This window comes from Arachis ipaensis, chromosome B4 (assembly GCF_059453495.1).
Source record: "Arachis ipaensis isolate K30076 ecotype BB chromosome B4, ASM5945349v1, whole genome shotgun sequence".
NCBI classification, from domain to species: Eukaryota; Viridiplantae; Streptophyta; class Magnoliopsida; order Fabales; family Fabaceae; genus Arachis; species Arachis ipaensis.
Window position 1 is genome coordinate 128,785,479 of NC_142439.1, and position 17,741 is coordinate 128,803,219.

General features: G+C 30.4%; 1 protein-coding gene across 2 annotated transcripts; it reads right to left on the minus strand.

Annotated features, from left to right (window-relative positions):
• Positions 1-5,874: 5,874 nt before the first annotated feature.
• TTN9 (titan9) lies at positions 5,875-11,700 on the minus strand. Of its 2 annotated transcripts, none has more exons than XM_016343383.3 (9): positions 11,297-11,700; positions 10,547-10,714; positions 10,178-10,247; positions 8,139-8,229; positions 7,970-8,031; positions 7,211-7,485; positions 7,029-7,071; positions 6,807-6,938; positions 5,875-6,266 (listed from the first exon to the last, which is right to left on the minus strand). In XM_016343383.3, the coding sequence occupies exons 2-9, from the start codon at positions 10,649-10,651 to the stop codon at positions 6,076-6,078; spliced, it is 969 nt and encodes a 322-aa protein (XP_016198869.1). In that variant the 5' UTR covers positions 10,652-10,714; positions 11,297-11,700; the 3' UTR covers positions 5,875-6,075. The 2 variants fall into 2 exon arrangements, with proteins under 2 accessions (XP_016198869.1, XP_016198871.1); XM_016343385.3 differs by having other exon boundaries at positions 7,029-7,065; positions 11,297-11,690.
• Positions 11,701-17,741: the final 6,041 nt, after the last annotated feature.

The window sequence follows — 17,741 nt, forward strand, 5'->3', positions numbered from 1 at the left end:
ATAGGATAATTAAAACCTTAGGGACCAAAAATAAGATTAGGCCCAAACGTGGGGACCAATTTAGTACTTTACCCTTTTTCATAATAGTAGGTGTTTCAAAGGTTCCTTGAAATTGGGTTGCTTTGAACTTGAATGTGAGGTCCAAACATCTTTGGGTGGTTTGTCCGACGTCTTCGTCTGCTGTGTGCCACCGTCTGACGTCTTGTATACTTCTCCGATGTTTAAATTAGCAAGAGTTTAAACAGATTTTTAGTAGATTGGGTTCGAAGTATACATGAGAGTGTTAGGATATTTTATAGACGTAGATGTAGAGTCAATAACCACCTTCTAGAATAATTCCACTTTTAATGGTAGATAAATGTCCCATTTTGTTAGGGATGTTGTTGAGATCTCCCTTCTAAATAAATGAGAGAGGTTGTATGAGTTAGTTACTTATTCGGGTAGGTAGGACTGGTGATGGCATTGTTGGGCCCGACCTCTATAAGGTCGAACAGGTGCCGGTGAAGCTCTTATATCTTGATTGGGCTTTACTTACTTTGGGTCTGGCTGTGCATTGGTCAGGGTATAAACAGTAGGATTGCTTGTTATGTGAGTCAAAGAGCATGATTAACAATAATTAATGAATTGGATTTGTCTGGTGGTTAACTTACTAGTTTGCTTAATCAAATGTTGGAGTTCGAATCTTATCTTGTATATGCAGCAACCCATTAGCTAACAAGAAACTCTTAAATGGAACTTCAAGTCCTGCTAGATTATTCCTTGGGACCTGTTGGATACTCGGATTAGAGGATACTGTAAAAAAAAAACAATGTTGTTAATTGCTACTTGTTTGAACTTGATTATTAAATAAAAAAAAGAGTAAAAATTTATTTTCGTTCCTATTCTTTTTTAATTTAGACCATCTGCACCTTAATAATTGGAAAATGACAATCTGCTCCTTATCTTTCTTTTTCGTTAGACTTATGAGCTCTTCTATGATAATTTATGATAAAAAAAATAGCAAAAAATGCTTACGTATGACATTAATTTGTATAATTTGACATTCACCTATTTTACATGAATGATAACCATTTAATTGAGACTGTTTATTGCCTATATAATCATCAAAATGCTATAAAAAGATGATAATCATTTCATTAGGACATCGTTTTGATGATTATATAAGAGCTAAATAGTCTAATCGAATGGTTATCATTCACATAAAACTGATAGTTAGATCATATAAGTTACGTCACACACAAACATTTTTTCGTCATTCTTTGCCAAAAATTCTTATAGAAAGGCTCATGCGTCTAATAAAAAGAAAATAAGAGCTCATACGTCTAATGAAAAAAAAATAAAAAAAAATTGTCATTTTTCAATTGTTAAGAATTAAGATACGATATACGGATTATCTAAATTAAAAAAGAATAGAAATCGAAAAAAAAATTATTCTAAAAACATTTAATGTCCTTTTAAATGTTAGTGAAATTTTAAATCGTATGAAGTTAATCATATTCTAATCGATAATTTTACTAGTGTTTAAATTTAAGTTTAACTAAAAGTAAATTATGATCTTTTTTCTTGAATAAACCACTCTTTCAATTATTACGTCACTATCAAAAATATAAAAGATTCACATATAATTGTTTTTTAATAAACTGCTCTTCTAATTATTACATTACATCAAAATCTTATCTCTAATATTTTTTTTACAAAAATATATCAAATATTGTGTTTTAAAATATTTCAAGTATATTTTTGTTACTAACAAATTTGAAAAGTACTATTTATTTTGAACGATTTGATCATTCAAAAACATTTGTGATTTACTTATTTTTCTTTTAAAGAAAAAAAAATCCGAAAGCGAAGATTCAGAAATAAAAAAAATAAAAAATCAGACAAAAACAAAGCAAAGTCACAAAAAAAAAAATTTACTATTTCGAATTATAATTCGTTGACCAAATTTACTATTATTATTATTACTATTATTGTTATTATTGTTGTTATTATTATTAAAAAAAATAGACAAAAGTACATCCAGATTTTTATACGGTGGATAGATGTATTTTTTAATTTTTTAATGAGTCATTTGCACACACGAATATAAAATTTTGTTGTCAATTCTACCCTTCTGTAGCTTGAGTAATTTTAATTTTCCGGCGATGGTGGAGGTCAGGTAGCACAGTCAGTGACGGATCCAGAAAATTTTGTTAGCAGGGACAAATCATACATAATAAAGACAATAATTTTTAAGATAAAGTGTACTTTTTGTTTTTAATATTTGCATTTTTTTTTTAAAATACATCTAATGTTTAGTTACATTCAATTTTGTCCCTAATATTTTTTATTTGTGTCAAAATTATTCCTAAACTTCGACTTATATAAATGTTAGGAATAAATTGAAAGTTTGTAGGGATAGTTTTGATACAAATTAAAAACGTTAAAAACAAAATTGAATAAATAAAAAGCATTAGAGAAAAAATTAAATAAAATTAAACGTTAGAAATATTTTTTAAAAATGTAAATATTAAGACAAAAAAATAATTTACCCTAATTTTTATAATTTCATAAAAAAATTAAAATATAATATGAATATAAAAGAATCAACAAACCAATCATAGAAAAAAATATTAATAAAATTTTATTGTACAATAACCATTAATCAAAAAATAAAAATATTACACAATAGTATAATTACAAAACAAATGAAATATAATTTAATAAAAGAAAAATTATAAAAAGATAAAAATAAACTTTTAATTAAATCAAAAGAAATTAAAAAAATATTAAAAATAGAAAAATAGGAAATTGAAAGAAAGTAAAGAAAAATAGCAGCAAAAAAGTTGATTTTAGGAATAATTAAGATTAGGGTTACTTATTTTGACTTTTCATTCTTTTATTATTATTTATTTAATTACTTTTTTTTATTAAATAGTAAAAATCAAATTTTATATATTTATAACATCAAATTTAATTAAATATTTTTCAATAACATTGAATTGTGAAGAGTGGGGTTAAAATTATTTATATAATGGGGGCAATTAAATTTTAATACTATATACTACTTAAGAATCTTATAAAACTCAATGGGGGCACTTGCCCTCACAACCCACCATATAGATTCGTCCCTGGACACGGTATTGTATGATGTGATCAATTTGAAGATTAATAGAATTATTATATTATTAAATTTATTGAAATAAATATAAGAAAATGGCACAATAGAACCGCTGTACATCCTCTTCCTTCTCCCATTTTTTCGAACCCTAAAAACCCTAACGTGAAAAAAAATTCTTCCTTCATTCTCTTCATTTTCCTCTATACATCTTCTTTCTGCCTGTCGTAATTGGGATTTGTAAACTCTAATGTATCAAAATGTCACGCTCTCAATGAAGGAAGAATATACCTCTTGCTTTTGTGCCAGTGGTTGTGGTGGCTCGTCTTCTACCCCAAAAAATAGGAAGAAGAAGAAGTTCAGCTACAATAATGGTCTGCTACAGAGTGAAACCCTGGAAGATTATTTTTTTCGTTGAGGTATGTGAATTCTGATTTTGTTTATGAATGAGAGGAATCAAGCTCCAAACGAGGAACAAAGATCTTTGGTGCCTCATTCCTTCCTTCTTGCACAAACCTTTGACCAGTCAGTGCTGGCCTCTTATTCGATGCTCTTCTGACTGTTCTTAGATTGCTAGGTGGGAACTTCATTCTGACCTTGTTGGGAACCATTAGGATGCTGGGTTGTGTTTCAATTGACGTTTGGGATTTCGGGTTGTGCCATTGATTGGGTTGTAGGAGCAGGATTGAAGAAGCTGGCTTATGAGTTTAATTGCAACTTTGGTTCGTTTGTTTTCCATCCTGTGTTAGGATTCGAAGGAATTGGAGAAGGAAGAGGATGAACAGTGGTTTCATTATGCCCTTCTCTTGTAAATATTTCAACAAATTTCATAAGGTAATATTTCTATTTTTCATTGTGTCATCCCAAATTGTCTATATCACACAATACTGTGTTATTTGGCCTCCATCACCACCAAAAAAATTACTCAGGCTACAAAAAGGTAGAATTGATAACAGAATTTTATATTTGTGTGTGCAGATATCTCATTAAAAAATTGAGAAGTACATTTGTTTACGGTATAAAAATTTGGTATACTTTTATCTATTTTATCTATTTAAGGAATGTGTTGTTCAAATTCTCTCTAAGAGATAGTGAGCAGTTTCAAATCTAATTAAAAAATAAAAATAAATTTTAAAAAAATTGTAGAGTTTAGAAATTTGAATGGATTATAAAAAAGGAAGATTGGTTGTTTAAATTAGTTGACACATGTAGAGGAGGAAATGTAAAACATGAAAATCTACATAATAGGAAAGTAGTGGTGTTCATAACTTAGCCTAGTCTCGAATATTTTAGGAGCTAATTTGGTATGATTTTACCGGATTTAAAATCGGGTAAGGGTCTCAAAAATAGGTTTGGTCATTATTTTAAGTCGGTTTCGGGTCAAGGCGAACTCGGTTTTACTTGTCCCATGTACACCTTAAGGTAGCGTTTGTTTTGAGGTATTGAGACAGAGACTAAGAGACTGAGACTCAGTATCATGTTTGTTGGCTCAGAGACTGGTACTAAAATTTCTGTATCTATCCCTAAAATTTCAGTATTTCAGTACCTCCAAAAAGTGAGGACACAATGGACTGAAATTTTTAGAGACAGAGACTGAAACTTTAATAACATTTTATATCTAAAATATTCTCATTTCAATTAATTAATTTCAATTTTACCTTTTGTACAAATTAAATTAGAGTTTCATTCTTGTTTTAATTTCTGTCTCCCACTTTACACCAAACAGAATACTGAGATTTATTTTTGTCTCTGTCTCTTAGTCTCTATCTCTCAGTCTCAGTCTTTCAATCTCTGTCTCTCCATCAAACGCTACCTAAGAGAACTAAAAATGATATATGTTTTAAATTAATTTCAATATTATATTATATTAATTATAAGCTTATTGTTTTATTTTTATTCACACTTGTTGAATTAGAAAATAGATCAAAGAAGCATCAAATTAGAATTTATGAACAAATTCAGGTTCAAATATAAATATCAACTTTTCGGTAACAAGTTTCTTCTTTATAAATTATTGTTAAACCTTTAAAGATATGGTTTTCAACCAGTTTGGACCCGGTATAGTTGTGGCTCGAAAATATTTAAGTTTCATCGGGTTTAGGGCTGGATTAGAGTCTAAAAAATAGACCGGGAGTAATATTTAGGACAGATCTGAGTCAGGACAAATCTAATTTCACCCGACTCATGAACCCTAAACCCTAAACCCTATAGAAAAGGATATTTCTATAACTGCTCCTATATTTGAATTTTTTTCAAATTTAATGATGCAACTATAATATTTGTTAATATTCTATTGGATCTAAATAGTAAAAAAGATATCAATTTTTATTTTTTAAATCGATCAAAATTAAATTATTAATATTTTTATTATTTTAAAAAATTATATTTTTATACTTACAAACGCATATTTCGTTTACAGTGTAAACGAATTAATTATAAATATATCTTGTTTACATTATAAACGAGATATAAAAAGTACGTTAATTTTCACCTATCAAGTATGCACACATGATACATGTTTAAAAATTTGTGTCTTATCTCGTTTATACTACATGTTTAAAAATTTGTGTCTTATCTCGTTTATACTGTAGACGAGATAAATAGTAAGATGCAAAAACATAAATTGGGTCGAAATTACCTATATTGATAAATAAAATATTTAAAATATTTATTTAAAAAAATATCCAATATGTCGTTACGAGTTGACTAATCATAAAGTCGTGATTCGTTTTCAAAAGTTCTGCATATTCTTCTTAAAATGAGCTAAACTAAAGATATGGCAATAAAGCAGAGCAACTGAACTGATGATAAATCAGGATTAGAAGTTTAATATCCATTTTTACAACTAATGATAGCTCTGTAACTCTTACTATATTACAAACTCCATTAAGATGAAGCGGAAACCAATCAAATCAAAGCATCTAAAATAAAAGTCAGTGGATTCTCACTTTTTTTTTTCCTTGCCTTTATATTCAAAGTCAGTGGTGCAACTTGATAACATGGGACACCCTTTCGAAGAAGATGGAACACATGGTTGGGCTGAAGATGATGTCCTCCCTCATCCATTCTGGAGCCACTCTTTCAAATGTGCCTAAGGAAAGAACATGGTACAGCAATTCTGCTTCCTCTTCAGGTGCTTTGCTAATCCAGGTTAAAGTGAAGGAATAGCCTATCATGATCACAACAAAAAGAAAATGTCACACCAACCATTTACATATCTTCAGATTCTCAAAGGCTAGAAGTAATGCATAATTGAAAATTATGAACTAAGATTAGCTTTGTCCAAGAGTGACCCAAAAATGAGTACAAGATATCCAGTAATCCACTAGCTCACTGGTTTTTAAAAAAAAAAACTAAATCTACAAAAAAAAGAAAAAAAAAGGCTTGTTTGTTTAACTTAGGGGGAAATATTTTCAGAAGTTAGGATATGAAGAAAACAGAGAAAAGGAATATGGTGAAGTTAAGTTTGTAAAACCAAGTATTTCTTCTCAAACAAATCAGAGAGAAAACAGCGCTACACATGACATATTAATTGCCAAAATTACCATCAAATGGTGGTCTTCTTCAACACACACTTTGATTGATGCAAGCAGAAGAAAGAGGTAGAAGTGATGAGTGTAAACTTCAAAATCCAATAAATTCCTTGTTTAGATTAAGGATGAAGTACTGAGAAAAAAGGAATCACTTAAAACCGAAAATCATGCATTACCGCTAGATTGATGCAGTGCAGAAAGGCTTATTGTTCCAGTTTGATAGTCAGCAGATAATTTCATGCCCAGTGCATGTTCGAAAAGCTCTTGAATAAGCCAATTACAATTATCACTTTGCACAGAAGCAACTCCTGTAAAAAGCAATGAAGGCAGCATACATAAAACCTAATTCCCAAGGAAAGAGTTGAAGGAAAGCAACATAGATACAAATTAACACTAACCTAATTTATCATTAACATTAGTACAGGACTCCAGCAGCTGCTTCTGCACATAATGTTAGCACATTCACTTAGATTTACCACTTGTGTGAGGCAATGAAATGAGCATATCTGATCTAATATTCAAACAATTACACAAGCACTTAACCATGTGCATTTCATTGCTCCAAGTTAGAAATGCTCACCTTACCAGATGCCATCTCCTTGTGCATGTTTTGCATTGACACTCTCACGACAGAGTCATCTTCCCTGTTCTCGGCAGATATAAAACTTGTTTCATTTTCCAATGCAGCCTGCCAACTACGTTTTCTTGTCATTCTTGTAGATGATCTCTCTGAACTATTGGAGATAGGCTTCAGCTGGCCATTTTCGATCATGACCTTACTGTTACTTAAAACACGAGAAGTTCGTTCCTGCTGCTGTTGTAGCAACTTCTCAACTTCTTCAGTAAGAGCTTCATCTGCCAAAGCCCAAATGTCACACTGAAATCCTCAATACAAAATAAATATTGATAAAATGAGATAAAATTAACGACAGGGACAAAGTCAACCGTACTGTGGTGAATTATGCATTTAGAAATTTCAACATACAAAAATAAACTATACATGGCAACAAAATACATGTTTGAAGTATAAGCATGCAAGAAAAATATATTGCCTGCTTTTCTATGGTGAAGTCAAATGCTTAACAGATGAATAGTGAACAAGAGAATACACATTCTGAAAAAATAAATAAATAAATAAAAACACACATCAATGAAATTATTTTATTTAAGAAACATACTCTATAACTCTATATTCTATCCTCTAATACTAAGAATATAAATTGCCAACTTCTACTTTTCAAATAAGAGAAAATAAGTTGAACCTTAATGTTCCAATTCCATGCCAAAAAATTTAATATCGAATAACAAGTGCATCAGGTACTTAAAAATAGAGCCTCACTTTTCTTTTTTTCCTCCAGGAAAAGATTTTGATAATCAGCCACTTCTTTGAGTTTGGCAAGCCTGACATGAAGGTGACATATTTGAGTAGTTTACACTGGATCCACGGATAAATCAACAAAGCTTTGCCGAAAGATATGCATTAAAATGCTGGAATCTTGAATACATACCTAACTGAAGACACCTCACTTCTCAATTCATTGAGTTGGTCATGCAGCTGGACATTTTCATTCTTCAAGTCCTCTATCAACTCTTCTGCGGCTGCAATATGCACATACACAATAAGGAAAACTTGTTTATACATCCGTGCAAGTTTGACTTCTTGGATTACTTTTAATCTTCCCAATTGATAGACACATCATTAGATATGACAGGGAATTACAAGAGAAGAAAAGGTATCCTCCAAAGGAAACCACAATGCTAACAAAAGAGGACTGCACAAAACAAAATTTATGGACTGAAACTAATTAAGCCCCTATAAAATATAGATCCTTTTGGCCTTCCATGATTGACTGTTCTTGCAAATCTTTGAAGTTCCTTTTCTAGTTTCTACGACCTTCTTCTTTCTACTACATGTATATGGCACAAAAGCCATCCTTACCCTCTTACCAATAGATGCACCAACTTTATCCCCATAAAGTCAAGAAGTAATGTGGATCATGCAACCCCTTTGAATGTCCAAAAGATCAAATAGAAATTCCTTCGCCATCCAATGCCCCTCAGTCAGCTTTCCAGCAATGGGGCATTGTAGAATTTCAAAGCCAACATTAAGGTTGCGTTTGGTTATGAGGACAGGACAACATAAGACAAGACAGTGAGAACAAGACACAAAGACAAAGACACAAAAATTAGTGTTCTTGTATTTTATTTAGTGATAAACTAAATATTGAAAAAAAAACAAATTATGAAAGACCAATTTACTATCATTTTTTCCATACAAAACTTAAGGAAGAAAAATATAATTATAAAAAATATAATTATAAAGAATTGATAGTAACAATGAAAGAAAAAATTAAAAAATAAATTGTGTCTCTTCTTAGTGTCTTTGTGTCCTTCTCCTTCCTGTCAAGAAGGATACAAAATACACTAATTCAGTGTCTTGTCTTTGTGTCCATATCTCATCTACCAAACATGATTTAGTGTCTTTTGTCCCTATTTTAGTGTCCCGTACCTGTAAACAAACGCAGCCTAATAGACACCTCCCGAAAACTATTTTCTGCCCTTTATTTGATCTTGGCAACCTAAACCTGGTGCATTGTTATATGCTCCAAAAAATTGAGTTGAAATAGCTCCTTCACTTCTTGTAAGCTTCCATCCAACAACTTCTTGTAAGCTTCCATCCAACAACTGCTACTAATAGTCGGGTGCCAACTTAAATTTAGACAACAAACCCCTATGGTTATGATAACTATTCAGCAATTTCTTTCATTTAGGATGGAAACGCTATAAATTCCAATGTTAGTATCTCTAGGCAATAGCTTTATTAAGATGAAGACTGGAAAAGAGAAAGCTTACACAGAGATCGGAGCAGAAGATATTCACTTTACAAGGGGGAAAAAACAAACAAAGACCATTATAAAGCAAAACTTTCCAATCTTCAAACATATGAAAGAGAAATTCAATTAAAAGACAATGAATTTACACGGGATAAGTCAAGCACCTAATTGCTGTTCCATGTTTTGTATATACAAAAGTTGAAACTAGAAAATTACAAAAATACAGAATCAGTCAATGAGAGCAGCAGTTACAGCAGGAAAGAAACCATGGTATAAAACTTCATGTCTTTGAATCTCTTGCAACATGGATTTTCAAATTCATGAGCTCAAGACAAAATTTAACAGAGAACTGCAAAAGATAGGGAAGTAAAGAGAAGAGAAATTTCTCAGAATTGAGCCTTATAAATCTGAAGTCCTCAACTGAGTGCCTTCTCTGTTTATATACAAGAGAATGATAGCTTGTTGGGGGAAGCTACTCTAACGGTAGTTAGGACCTTCCACTATTAAGTTAGTTACACTAGTATAGCTGTCATCCGAGCTAGCGGAAGGTAATTACTTCTTTTCCTAGTTCTCTAAACTTAGCTCAGACTTCCTAGCTTACCCTATTAAAATTTTAGAATGATTAGCAAACCCTTCCATGAATTCATATTATCATAAGCTGTGGTCTAAACATCCAAATGTAAAAGAAAATAGCATAAACAAAAAGAACATACCAGACAAAAATTTCATAAATTTAACTTCTTGTTCTTTATTCAGCTCATCAAACTCAAGCAGTTTCCTATTCTGAAACAAGAAAGGAATCAAGAGTCAATAATAAACTTCAGAAATTTTATACAGTTACAATTTCATTTTCCAGGTGAAACAGTGAATGATCAAGTATATTAACCATTTTCATCATTATTAATGTTGAATAACTAAATGGCTAAACATAAAAACGTGAATTCTCAAAGCATCAATGCTATATTCCCATGTATAACTTTGTAGGAGGATTACAGATTACAAATTTACAATACAACCATGGAGTACAGAACAATGAGCTGAAAGAAAATATCAAAGTAAAGTGTGAAAGATACAAACAAGACCTTGAGCTTGGTGTACTTATCATAAAGCTTCCTGTACAGATTCGACATTTTTTCCACAGAGCAATCTGGGTCAGCAAGGGATGCACTAGCTGGAACTTCGGGCATCAGTTGGGAAATGACCAGATTTCAAAGGGCAGGTACCAAAAAGTTGGGTTTTGCAGCTTCCATCTGACCTTGCCAATCAAAATTGACCCCCAATTTAGGCTATGTTTCAAGTAACTCAAAAAATGAAAATAGCATATCAGTTGCCATCTTAGCAAAAAGGTGACATTTGGGTAATTAATTTTAAAAAGATTGCATTTTGATAATAGGTTCTAAAAAATGTGACATATTAGTAAAAAGCCCCAAACTCATCAATAATATCCCTTTCTCCTCCTATAAGCTACCAATCTGTTTAACCCATCATCAATCAACTCAAAGAAATGTGCACCAGCCAGCAAGCTGAAAACTTTAAAAAGAACAATGACAAATATAGGCATAATCATTTAGATAGATAAGCATATTTCAACAATTGAATAAAATTCATCCCCCGAATGGCAATGGCAATGGCAACGGATTAGGGGAAAAAGAAAAATAAAATAAACAAACATAAACAACCAACTAAGTCAGAATGCAATTGGAACTATATAGAAAGAACAACCACATTTGAGAGAAAAGTAAAAGGGGGAGAAAACCGAAACTTGAAAAAGCAAGCAATCAACACAGAACACGATAAAAGCGAGGAATTAACAGTGAATGGTTGAAGATTGCCTTAAGTGTGGTGAAACGACTCGACTTTCGGTAGGGAATTAGACGGATGAAGGAAGATAGAGACTAGGGTTCTAATTAAAAGGTGAAGCACCGAGGAGCTGAGGCCCTAGGGTCGAGGTTGAGGCGTGGGCGCGTGACGTGTGGTGGCTGGCGCGGTGGTGATGCGGGCGGCGCGGTGCCGTAAAGCGTCGTGGTTTGACTGTTGGCTGCCTGGCTCGCTCTGGTGCCGGTGGTGGGTTTTGTTTGTGTGTGTAGTGTGTAGTGTGTATACCCGCGCCTCCTACTTCCTTTCCAAAATTTGAAAAGAAAGAACAACAAACTGCTTTTGTGTTTTGATGTGAGGTGGACAGGTGGTGCAAGAGAGAGAGGATGGACTTTTATAGATTTAATACTCAAAGTAGTCCTGAAACTTGTAGTTAAACTTTAATGTTGTCTCAAATTTATCTCTTAACAGGAGTAGTCTTAGACCATCTCCAGTAGGGAACTCATCTCAGTCCCTATTTATGGCCCACCTGTTATAAAAAATAACTCCACCTCAGCTTTTGCGTCATAAACGGTAAATAGGAACTCAAAGCATCTCTCTTCTCCATTAGGAGGAACTAACTTTAGTCCCTGTTGTGGTCCCACTTAATTAATTAATTAAAATACTTAAAATTAATGTAATTGATTTTTTTAATAATATTATTTAAATTTATAAATTTAAAAATAATTCACTATTAAAAATATTAATATTAAATAAATTCATATATAATAATAATACACAATATATAATTCGGGATTACACTAATTTATAGTTGTGTTTACAATTGCTAATTTTAATAATATCATTAGCATTTTAAATTTTAAAAATAAAAATAACTAACTCAACTAAGAATTATTTTGTAAAGTATAAAAATTAAATTTATTTTTTAATGTAAGTAAATTTAATTAATTATAATTTAATATAATAATATAAATAATATTCAATATTAATTATGATATAAATAATTAATATAAATCATTAATTAAATAAAAATATAATTATTTAATCTAATTAATTATTTTTAAATAATTAATATAAATTATTAATTAAATAAAAATATAATTATTTAATATAATTTTTATTATAATTATTACTAATTTAATTATTATTTCATTATTTAATATAATTATTTAATTATTTCAGATTTTATATTATTATTTTTTTAAAATAATTTGCCAAATTCCAAATGGCAAGTTATTATTGGTTAACTTGAGTCCCTGTTTAGAGGGACTCCCTCACCTTGAGACCTGTGCGGGAACTCATTCTTTCTCTCCTCCAATGGTTAGAGTTCCTATGTGTCAGAAAAAAGTGAGAGAGGAACTCACCATTGTAGATGCTCTTAGATACTTTTCATTGACAAAATAATGACATCATTAGATGGATATCAATTATCACGTTAAAAGTCACATTGTACTGTATTTGTAAAATATTGTTAAAATCTCTCAAAATACTTTAAACGATCTCGTTTATATTTTATTTGAAAGCAAACAATAAAACGGTGAACATTTTACTTCGTATTTTTAGGGTGGCCTTCATCAGAGACGGATCCAAAAATTTTAATATAGAGAGACCGAATTTTAGATATTTTTTTTATTTCATACAAATTAAAAATAATTAACGTAGAGTTGTTAGAGTTAATTTTTAAAGATTTATCAAAATATATATATATATAATTATAATTTTTTTTCATAAATTTATTTTTAATATGATAATTATATAAAAGAAATATAACAATATCAATAATACATTATAAAATTATAAAATACCAACAATTTATAGCGTGTTTAGTTAAAAATTATCACATATCTTATTAATTAAAATTAATTCTTTTAAAAATTTTAAAAAATTTGAAAATAAATTATAAATTCTTAATTATTTGAAAGACATAGTACCCTTATAGAATATAAGATATAAGATATTTTTATAAATTTTTTTAACAACGTAAATTTAAAAGAAAAATGAATATTTTTTACAAAAAAATAATATCTAAAGTACATAATGTGATTACCAAAATATAACTACGTAAGTTATTATTAATATAATAATATAAATGTTAAATATATTAATATAAAAAATAAATGATTTTTTAAAAATAAATATAAAGATTATTATATAAAAATTAATTTAAAAAGTACAAAGACTTGAGGGTATGATATTGAATTAGTTAAGTAAAAAATATTAGTGAATCAAACAATTAAGGCATAAATTCATCATATAGTAAAAAATAATACATATAAAACTATTATATTACATATTTTTATTATTTTTTAAACATATATCTCATATATAAGTATAGTTTCTTAAAATTTTGGGGGGTTGAGGCCACTAATCGCCCCCTAGGTCCGTCGCTGGCCTCCATCCAACCACGTCATTATTTCTTCACCAGAAAATATCTCAGGGACGACCGTTATTAAGTTGAGAGACAAATTTAGTACAATTTTAAGTTCAAGAACAACATTGAAACTCAACTATAAATTAAGCGACCACTTTCACTTTGAATATTAACTCATTTTTTTTAGAGAAAAGGATAAATAGGTCCCTGACCTTTTGCCTCGCAGACATTTTCGTCCCTGATCATTGAAAAATACTTTTAAGTCCCTGACCTTCACAAAACTTAGACGGATCAGTCCCTGACGGAGACATTTGGACGGATCAGTCCCTGGCGGAGGCATTTGGACGGAGGGATTGATTCGTCCAAGTTTTGTGAAGGTCAGGAATTTAAAAGTATTTTTCAATGGTCAGGGACAAAAATGTCCGCGGGACAAAAGGTCAGGGACCTATTTGTCTTTTTCTCTTTTTTTTATCATGTTAAATATAACATATTTAATTGTTGAGAAATTCTTGGCCAACAATTTTTTTTTATTTGATTAGCACAAATACTAAATTATCTTTAACAAATAAATTTTATTAATTTATGTGTGTAAATACTGAAAAATATGAATGCAAAATATATTGATTCATGCGTATAAAAATCTAATAAATATAGGTACAAACTATATTTTTTTGTGTGTGCAAAATCTCTATAAATATGATAAGTATAAATTACTAAATTATTATTGGTCAAATGCTGACAAAAGATAATAGTATTTGTTAGCAATATAATATTATTCTTAATTATTTATTTGTAAACATTTTTAATGTTTTTATTTTAAAATACTTTTATGTTAAAACGTTTTGCAAAAAATATTAACTACGTTAGATGCACACAAAAATTTACCATTTATGTAAAATACACACTAGAATATAAAATATATTAAAAATAAGTTAAACTATATATGTATTTATATATAAATACATTGAAATATAAAATATATATTAAAAATGAATTACACATATATTTATACACAAATACATAATAGTTAATTTTGACGTGTAAATAATATTTTTGAAAAACTATTTATAATTGACGATAAATTGATATAGGGTAAAATTTATTTGAAATGTTAAAAGATCATTAGAATTTATTATTTTTTGTCATTATTTTCAGCCATCAATCCAATTCTCTTTAGTTTAATAATTCAACAACATATTTTAGCTCACGTTTTTAAACATTAGTGATTAATTAGTGACCAAAAATAATAAATGTTAATAACTTTCTAACCTTTTTCTCAAAATTTACATCTATTATATAAGAGTTAACTACCATTTCGACGCATAAAAGTTGAAAACGCTGACATATCTACCCATAGAAGATGAAAATTATCATTTGTACCCATAAAAAATAGTTTTTGCAAGCAAAATTATCCAAACTCTAAAAAATTAAATAAAATTCTCAAACTAACCTTCTCTCCACCACTACAACCTTCGTCTCTTCCCCCTTTCTCTTTCTCTCTTTTAATGTTTTCAACTACTCCAATCCCAAACTCTACCATCACTCTCCTCCCTAACTACCACCATCATTGCTGTCATTACCATCACCACCACCGCCATCACCAGCCTTCCTCCTCCCTCCACCTCTTCGACTCCGATCTCAATCGCAGGCTCCTCTTCTCCCTCACCTTCCACCTCTTCCGAAACTCCAATCCCGTCCTCTCCTTCCCTATCAGCTTTGAAAGGAGCTAGGAGAGCTTGAAGAAAATCATTAACCAGCAAATATTAAGTCACTGCAAACTTCAAATAATTGGTGCAAGAAGAAGATCCATCACCCTTCTTATCCATCTCATCACCATTCACATTCCCATTACCACTTACTGAGTTCTGTGAGAAAATACCCAAAAAAGCCTTCAAGGTAACCTTCATTAACAACCCTCTCTTCTTCTTCACATCGCAGATTTGAAATTCACTACCTTACTTCACTTGGGCAATCAAACAAACACCTTTTGTGTCCTTATTCTTGTGTCCTGACAGGAAGCAATGCTCAAGATCCTTTGTAATTTTTCGAATACCCACTTCGAAAGGGGACAACGATTCCTTCACAACTTGAATGGAATTGAAGAAGGACTCAATTGGATCATTTTCAGACACCATTTTTTGATCAACCCTTGAAAAAGTCGCAGCCTTTGAGTGTGTGTGCAGAGAAAATCCAATCCGGTTCTCTGGAACCCGATCTGAATCATCGAATGGTGGAAACAAAGATGCGTAATGCAAAAGTCTCTTCACGCGGTCTATGAATTTCGTTAGGGTGTTGAATTTCGAGGCCAGACAGTTAAGCTTAACGGTGATGGAAGATGGCGAGGATGATGAAATTAACAGTAGTGACGGTTTATCTATTCCAACGGATCGCTCACACTGCTCGCAACGTCCTTAGATCTAAGGTTTCTCTTCAACATAAACAGAGGCTAAGCTTGCGTTAGATGATTATGCTGGTGATGGTGGTGCTAGTGATGTTGAGTCGCAACCGACATCGACGGGGGAGTGTGCAACGAAGGGGTTAGGGTGACGGTTGAAGAGGAGGGTGGGGCGGTGGTACTGAGTGGCAATGTGGTCGATATTGAGATTAGGTCACTGAGCACATTGAGAGAAAGGGGGGAGGGGGAGACGATGGTAGTAGTGGTGGAGAGAATGGTAGTTTAGGAATTTTATTTAATTTTTTAGGATTTGGATAATTTTGCTTTTAAAAGCCATTTTTATGGGTACAAATGGTAATTTTCGTCTTCGATGGGTAAATATGTCAGCTTTTTCAACTTTCATGGATAAAAATGGTAATTTACTCATTATATAAATTGATAAAAAATAATTACATGCCTCACCAAATCTTAAATATTTATTTGTTCTTGTATTTTAGAATTCGAACATATTTCATATCTATCTATTTATAATTTATAAAAGTTGATATCAATCTTTTATATAATGAATTTTAGTCATCTTACTTTTTTTTAATGATACCACATTAGCACTTCTAAATACATGATAACATATGAGAATCAACGAATCATCTTTAAAAAAATAAAAAAAATCTTACCTATTATTATTCATAAATTATTAATCAAATAAAATAAATATATATAAATAAAGTGTCATAATAATCATAATTATAAAAAAATTTGGTTACAAATATTCAAATCTTATTTATTTGACTTACTTATACACTCTTATTAATATACTATTTGGTCTATTTATAAATCATATTGCATAAAATTTTTATTACTATTACTTTATTTCTTAATCTCTAGAAATTGTTGAAAACGGCTTCAAATAAATTTAAATTTGGCACAACATCTCTTTACTATGTACATTTAAATATATTATGATTATAAAATTAATTTATAATTTATATTATATTTTTGGTGTTTTCATTTTTTTTCTATTTTTTTCTTTAATTATTTGCAAACAATATTATACAACTTAAATATAAAAAATTTATATTTTTTAAATAAATAAATAAATTCAAATTCCTAATACAATCATCTATAATCCAATTATATTATATTTCTGTTGAATAATTATATGAAACTATATATAAATTATCAAATAAATTTTTTGTAAAATATTTTTATTAAAGTAAAATACTTTAAATTTAGCATTAATATGCATATTATATAATCAATCTCTAAATAATATTAGACACGCGAGATTCAGTTCAATCAATTCATCTACATTCTTATATAAACCCTAGCAAAGAAAGAATACGTACTCCGTACTCATGAAGAATGAGAGAATGAGAGAGCGGAAGCGAGCTTTTGAGGGTGAAACATGGTGAAGAAGATGGTCATGCCATCGGAAGAGATAAGCGGGAGAGCGTGGATGGTTTGCATCAGGTAGCCTTAGTTCTAGGGTAATTTTCAAGACTTCTTTCGGTGACAAGGCTATTGGTTCTTTGATAGCCTCAGAAATAGACCGGACTGAGGCTCTAGATGAGAATTTCATGACAGTGGTCACCAAAAAACAAGGAGATCATATGCCTCCGAGAGTTTGCTTCTCCGAAGAGGCTAGAAACATCCTTTCTGAACTATACAAGGAGGCAATTGTGATTAAGGTTCTTGG

Coding starts and splice junctions, on each gene's coding strand:
- TTN9 (XM_016343383.3), bottom strand. CDS start 10,651: ATGCCCGAAGTTCCAGCTAGTGCATCCCTTGCTGACCCAGATTGCTCT. Junction 7,486..7,969: donor CCTGGAGGAAAAAAAGAAAA/GTGAGGCTCTAT, acceptor GGGCTTTGGCAG/ATGAAGCTCTTACTGAAGAA. Junction 6,267..6,806: donor TGCACTGCATCAATCTAGCG/GTAATGCATGAT, acceptor TGATCATGATAG/GCTATTCCTTCACTTTAACC.